The sequence below is a fragment of the Monopterus albus genome, unplaced genomic scaffold (assembly GCF_001952655.1).
Source record: "Monopterus albus unplaced genomic scaffold, M_albus_1.0 scaffold66.1, whole genome shotgun sequence".
Classification (NCBI taxonomy): domain Eukaryota; kingdom Metazoa; phylum Chordata; class Actinopteri; order Synbranchiformes; family Synbranchidae; genus Monopterus; species Monopterus albus.
The window spans coordinates 2,003,495-2,010,729 of record NW_018127946.1 but is presented as its reverse complement, the minus strand read 5'-3'; the positions used below and the strand labels follow the sequence as shown (position 1 = coordinate 2,010,729).

At 40.3% G+C, this 7,235-nt stretch overlaps 1 protein-coding gene across 1 annotated transcript in view; it reads right to left on the bottom strand.

The window, feature by feature from the left end:
* Positions 1-515: 515 nt before the first annotated feature.
* Positions 516-7,235, bottom strand: part of LOC109962677 (Golgi reassembly-stacking protein 1) — an 8,550-nt gene continuing 1,830 nt past the window's right edge. Inside the window, exons 2-9 of the mRNA XM_020604582.1 lie at positions 6,604-6,684; positions 6,266-6,469; positions 6,056-6,142; positions 5,754-5,884; positions 5,062-5,194; positions 3,378-3,486; positions 3,133-3,279; positions 516-3,045 (exon numbers count right to left, since the gene is read on the bottom strand). Of these exons, the coding sequence (XP_020460238.1) occupies positions 2,558-3,045; positions 3,133-3,279; positions 3,378-3,486; positions 5,062-5,194; positions 5,754-5,884; positions 6,056-6,142; positions 6,266-6,469; positions 6,604-6,684 (1,380 nt within the window). The 3' untranslated portion in view covers positions 516-2,557. The remainder of the gene's footprint in view (positions 3,046-3,132; positions 3,280-3,377; positions 3,487-5,061; positions 5,195-5,753; positions 5,885-6,055; positions 6,143-6,265; positions 6,470-6,603; positions 6,685-7,235) is intronic.

Genomic DNA, 7,235 nt, shown 5'->3' with positions numbered 1-7,235 from the left:
GAAAGTCATAATTTTTAAAACAAAAACTCTTCATCATTTGCCAGTCACCACCCACCTCTGACATGTAGTACCCTAAACCCCATTGTGTGGTCAAGAGTCGCAGTTTCAGTGAGAATCAGTAAAAAAAAAAAAATGAAGACATGGCTCATGGTGTATCATAGGGAACTGACCAGAACAGGCCAGAGCAGCCAAGAGACACCTGGGAGATAAATGGTCCGTAATGTTTGTTTTTTGTTTTTTTACGGTTTGAAGACTGGACTCTATTTTCCCCAGAACACACTAATTTCTTCTTCTTTTTTTTGTAGCATCTTTTACTGCTAGATTTGTTTCTTTCCTCCTGATTGGCATTTTATTTTGAAGAGGCCAATGTTGCAGTCTGCATCTGTGTCCATGCATGTTTATATGCACATGGATGTAGTAGACAGTTTGTTCTAGTACATTCCAGAAACTGTTCTTGTTCTCTGATCGCTCCACACTCCTCTCAGCTGTATCACCACTCTAGGAGTACGCTCGGGCTTTGGGTAACATCTGTTCTGTTGTTGACATCGTTCATCTTAACTTGAACCTAATCTTGGCTTAGACATCAAATTATTGCAGATCTTGAACCTCATTGACAGAAGCACTTGTCTTTGTTTTTTCTTTGTAGCTGTGCTGTTCTCAGTGGACTGAATGTTCTTTCTTTGTAAATATATGTACAATATTTTTAAGTGACTTTTTTCTTTTGTTTTTGCAGCAGTTTTATTTTGTTGTTGTACAGTTTACTTAAAACCCAGGTTGTTTTTTTTCCCCAAATCCCTAGTGCACATTCATGAGCAGGAAAGTAAATTGACTTGGATGTGTTGCATATGTTGCATTCACTACGATCCAGAAATGGCAGTTTACTCTTAAGAATGTTAGTAGTTGTCCAAGTCATCTTAGTGATTGGGAAATTATATATAAGGTATATATCTTTAACAGGGACTCATGCATACTCGCTCTGTGCTTGGCTCACGAGCAGTGACGATGAAGAGGGCTGTTCTCCATGTATATTTCATTTAGGTTCAATAAGAGTTCAATCAAACAGAAATATAACTTGAAGAGGACTCTCATCCAAGATGATATGTGAATATTCAAGCACTGTGGTGAAATCACCAAAGTGAAATAAACCTTAATACTAATTTCTCCTTTGGTGTGTCACAAAGCAGAGCAACGGGTCGTTTCATTGTAAATTTTATGGAGTTACTTTTGCCATTAGGAGAGTGTGTGTGTGTGTGTGTGTGTGTGTGTGTGTGTGTGTGTAAAACGCCATTGCGGGGATGCAGCGAGTGAGCTCTAAATGGCCAAAACCATGATGGGTACCATAATTAGGCCATAATATCCCTTGTTGTAATAATTTGTGAAATATGTATATTTTAGGCATTCAAAGAAATAAATTGGAATGGTTTAACAATGACAGATATATGGGAATTATATGTTGATGTTTCTTGAGTTGTAATGTGTTCAGCTGATGGTGTGAAACAAGAAAAACAAGGGGCAGTGATATGATTGTTTATCCATCGAAGATTCACCCACTTTACATTCATAAAAACTCATTCCTAATAAAACATACAATCCAATGATAAAAGATCTGCAAAAATATTTTCCTTATTGTACACACTGGCACCTACTTTGACAGTGAATATCATTAAGAAGCCCCCTAGAAAAATCAAAAACAATTAGTCAGCAGCAATTTCCTTACATACAAAAAGGTTTTGTCATCTACTGGATCTACATTACAAATGTATTGTCTGTCAACCCACAGGTAGTGTTTGCCTGCTGTTGCATAGCAAATAATGCAAACTTAATGTCACATGAGACACAGGGACATAATTCCAGATATACAGGCAGTAAAAATAAACTGTTGTAAAATTGCCCCTTTTAACATTATTTTTAAAAGCTCTATTCAAAGAATCATTTTTTTGCAAAATGCTCTTTTGAAACGCACAGACAACAGATATTCTTCCAGTCGAACGTTTGGATACACGGTCTGAGCAGGAAAACGTGCATATTTTGACTGTAGTGTATTAAACTGCTCCATGAGGCTATAATAATTAATCTGAACTGCCTGAACAGCCTGGTAGCTTTAAAAATTAATCATAGTGTTAAGGATAATAAGGTGCAGCTGTGCTTTGCTTTAGTAAATGTTTGTGTTTGTCAGTATTCAAGTAGCCATCACATTAGTGTACCAGAAGCAAAGTCTTGTCACCCGTATCATATAATTTTGAATCACTCAAGGAAAGACATTAGTAACCTTACATCATTTTTGCCATATATAACAGTAACTTTAGGTTCTCACAAATAAAACAAACAGAATGCTCTTACAGTGTCTCGATGAGTTTTCTACTTGGTAGGGTAATGCTGTAGCTGCTTCCTACAGTGCAGCTACCCTGATGAGGAAGCCATACACTTATGTAAGACTATCTGTATCACATCAGACAACTCTGTCCTGTAGTTTCTATGTATGTAACGTGCCTTTAAAAATCCCCAGTGATTGTCAGCTTCACTTTACCTTTTCATACTTTGTGTATCTGATGCAAGCTTACTTAAGATGCGTCTCCACTGGTTCCTGCTCATCGTTCTCATAGCTAGACTGGTGAGCAGGAGACACATACTGAGGTTCTTCAGACTCCTCCACTGACCCTGTTGCATGCTCGACAGAGTGAATGAGAGAATCGTCTGCTTTAGACTCGTCTATAGCCGAGGATGGGAGGCGATCAACAGCAGATGGGTAGGGACGGTCCTCAGCTGGGACAGAGGATTCAGCAGCAATGTAAAGGGACTCTGTAGGGAGAGGCACTGCGCCCATAGGTGGACTTGGACAATCGCTAGACTCAGTAGGAAAGCTTTGTAGGTTTGTAGACTCTGTGACCAGATGAGATGGTTCAGCTGCCGGTATGCCTGAATCAGACAAAAATCCAGTGAAAGCAAGAGCAGAGTCGAGGTCCATGGCTGCCCGGGAGCTCAGCCCCTGTGGCTCTGTCAGGTTGTCTGCTGATGATGAGAGCAGCACACTATCCCCCAGCTCCTCTGTACAACAGAATCAGATGTAGTCTGGATTAATCTACACATGGGAGGTGCAGGACATTGGTATGAACCACAGCTGTGTTGACTCACCAACACCAGAGATTTCGCTGTCCTTCTCGTCCTCATGCATCATCAGCGAAGTGTTGGTCACGTCTACGGACGACATGGCCAGATCCAGCCTGTCTACCAAGTCTGCAGCGTTGGGGTTCATTGCTGCCACTTCAGAGTCAGAGAAGCCTGGAAAAACAACACAAGACAAACAGATAAGATTTTCATGAACACAACATCAACACAAGTCTAGAGAGGTCTTTTAAACACTGCAATTCTGAACTGACCAGGGTCCATGACTCTCTGGATGGGTGGAGGTAGAAGAGCTTCCTGGAGGGTGATCTGCTCCAGGTCCAACACACCTTGGCTTGGGCTTGAAAGCGCCATCAGCGGCGCCTGGAAACAGACAGAGTAAAGCCTTGTGGCTAATGCCATGAGTTTATCTCTTGTAACAACAAAAAAATCAGTGTGGCTGTTCAGGAAGTCAAAAACAACAGTAACAGATGTCTGTTGTCTCTGCATTCAATACAGTACAGTACACTTGCAAACAGGAAGTGGAACAAACAATGAAAACAAATTAAATGATTCGTCTGATTAATTGTTTACAGAAGAGGATTAGAGTCAGTGTAGATAAAATGAGTTCTGACTTTTTTCTTAGAATTCTGACTTTTTTACTGAAAAATTCTGAGAAATAAGTCACAACTCAATTTTTTACACTGGCCCTAATCCTCTTTTGTACTTGTTTAACAGCTTTGACAATCTGTAAGTCAAACTTTTAGAGGTATGGCTGGCGATTCTTTTCAGAAGCATTTTTTGTTACATTTATTGAATTTCTCTTTTCATCCCGATGGCAATGACTACATTAAATCCACTGACAACATAAACAAAAAAATCTGTCATCCATGGCAGCAGCAGGCCTGAAAAATGCATGGCCAATAATTTTACTCATCCCAAGCCACTGGATGGCAACCTACTTCCTACTTGTGAGCACCCTGCCCTTGCACAAGTCAAGAGTCTCCTACAAGGCATTGCAGGCAGACATGTTACTGCTCTGTTGTACAGCTAAACTTAGAGAGCTATGGCCGAGAAGGTCCCCACATCAGCTTTCATTCACAAACAGAGACTGTTGTTACAGGCCAGGCCGTCCCCTTTGAAACATACAGCCTTATGGGTAATGTTGTTGCTAGACGTTGCTACTTACGTGCAGTGTGCACAGTATGAAAGTGAGAAGACCACCACATAGAACAGATGTGTTTTACATGCAGCCAGCCAGTAGTCGGCTCTAAGTGTATAGATAGGATTGTAATGCAGTTAACTGGGCATCAAGGCCTCGTGCAGTGTTTGTGTTACCAAGACAGAATAAAGCTGTGTTTTGAACGGCGTTAACTGGCCGCCCTCTTCACTTCTGCCTGTAGAAAAGTACAGACTTCTAAGGCTAGGTGCCGCTACAAGCCAGGGTTAAAGCAGTTTAGCGCTGGATCAGAGGTCTCCAACTGTGGTTCACTACAGATCTGGGTGGGTAACGCTGGGTGAGAAAGTTACAACTAAAATGAAGTTGGATGCTGCAAAAAGTAAAACCAGAATTAACATTGATGTGGCTTCTGAATGATGGTGACAACTGAGAGAACAAAAGGGGCTGAAAAGTGACACCATGGTGGCTGTGTTTGTGCTGGACAGGTAATTATCATTTGTTTTGTTTGGGGGCCATTTGTTATTTTCCTGAAACCTGTAAGTAATAGTAGGGCAGTGCACATTGCAGTGCACGTCGTGTTTTGGAGGAGTGGAGTGGCTTTGGAGAGAAGTCGGAACAAAAGGGTGGGATTTCTTTGGTTGTCTACTTTCAAAGTCGAGCTTCCTCTTGCTGGTTTTTATAGGATCGCCAACCCTACCTTTAATTAGTTAATTTAAAAGATACCTGATAATTATTCATAAGTGCAAGTAATCATGAGTTGCAGCATTAATGGCACATACTTCTGTGTATCCTTGTGTCAGAAGCTGGGGAGAGGGTTTCTCCTCAGGAACAGGGGAAGGATGCCTCACTGGCGATACATCAGGATTCGCAGGGATTCGGTGCAGGTAGCCATAACCAATGCCACAACCCAAACTAAGAGAAAACATTTTTATATTTTTTATAGTAGTTCATATTATAATAGTACCATTAAACAGTTGATACCTTTTACTGTACAACATAAAATAATTCTGTATAAAAAGAGCCTCACTGTACTTGGGTGACAAGCAGACTTTGTTTATTCTTACACTGACTGATTTAGTCTGTAAACTTTAAACAACGGGAAGCAAATCTTGTTTAAAACACTAGAATCAACCATGGATGCACCTTCATGTAGCATAACAACAGTGTTAGAGGAACACTGTGCTGTAACCTTTTCAAATGGAAAAGTAGTGATTGTTATCTCAATTAGACAAAACAGTTCTAAGGAAAACAAACATTTACTCAATTCAGTGATGTTTGCCAGTCATCACAAATCCTTATGTACAGTTATGGCCAAAAATATTGGTACTCCTGCATTTCTGTCAGATAACGCATCACTTTTCCCAGAAAATGTTTGCAATCACAAATTCTTTGGTGTTCCCATGTTTATTCCTTTTGTTTGCATTGAAATGACAAAACAAATCTGATACATTATATGAGTGTTGTCACATACCTGCCTTCTCCTCCCCATGCTCCATTTGGTGTGACCATCACCTCTCTGCAGGTATCAATCTGTGTGTTGTACACCAGCAGCTTCAGGGGCTTCCCTTCATGAGCCTCGATGAGTGAGAAGAAGTCCTCTGACTGGAAATCATAACCTCTGAATTAACTACACATCCTTTTCAAAGATGCCCTCATATGTGCAACCTTAAATGGGTATTAACTTTAAGTAAAGTCCCACATATGTTCACATTTCAGCACGATATGTAAGAACTTAACTTTATCAATGATGCATGATATTAAAATGAGTCTTACATCTTGCAACACCTGATCTGCTCCAACAATGTAGTCAGAGTGAGGCTGAAGCCCTGCCAGTGCAGCAGGTGAACTGGGCTCCACATCCTGTGAGGGAGATATGTCAGTTATAGAGCAAACAAAATATGAAGCTACAGTATGAAGAGGCAATGAACAAAGAAGCTCATATCAGTCAGGTCAATAGGCTTTCTTATCTCTCAAGCAACTCACCAGGATGTGCCAGACATTCTCACTGGCTCCTTGGTAGCTGCAGAAGCGAACAGTGGCACCCAGCAGGCCCTGCCCTCCCCACATGTTACTGGGCACCACCTCCAGCTCACGAACACTAGTGGTTTTAATGCTGTACACCTCCATCTTCACTGTTCTCTCTATGTTTGCCTTCAGGAGCGTCTTCAGAATTTCATTCTCCTCATTCTGGCATACAGTAATGAAAGGGATCAAAAGTCAAATGTTTTATTAAGCTGTAGCTACATGGTATGAGACAAGCTTCTCTTTTTAACGTTAATGTGCTCGTATGTCTGTACATCCTTTATAGTTAATAAACTTACAAGTCTTTTGTTGTCCACAGACAAAATGAAGTCAAAGAAGGGCTGCAGTCCAGCCTTTTCTGCAGGGGAGTTCGGCACCACCTGTAAAAAACAACACAAATTTTTAACCTTTGGTGCTTCATCACTGCATAAAGTCGTACTATTAGACAATCATTTGGGAAATTAATTTTCAAAATATGAAAATGAATAAACAGAGAAGCATGTTTTTAGAGCATTCAAAAATGCTAAATCCAAACTACATCACTGCAGTAAATAGCTGCAACTAGGGACTAATTTTATTATAGATTTCAATAATATATCTATATATTTTGGATTATTCAAAAAATGTTCTGTGGGGGTTCTCATTCATCCAGGCCATAATATACTGTGGTGAAAACTGTGGTCGTGAGGACAAGTTAGAGAATTCTTTAGATAAATTCAACAGCCTCACCACTGTAGGTGTGATATCACCACTACAGCCCCTGACTCTTTCTCTTCATAGAGACCAATGTACACTATTTCTCATTTTCAACCATTTTAACAAAGATTCAAATAGATTTTAGTCTTTTGAAAAGTACAAATGGAAGTTAAAAGTTTAATCTACAGTAGGGTAACCTCATCATCAGTGAGCCGTGGTCGTCCATGACCCTGTC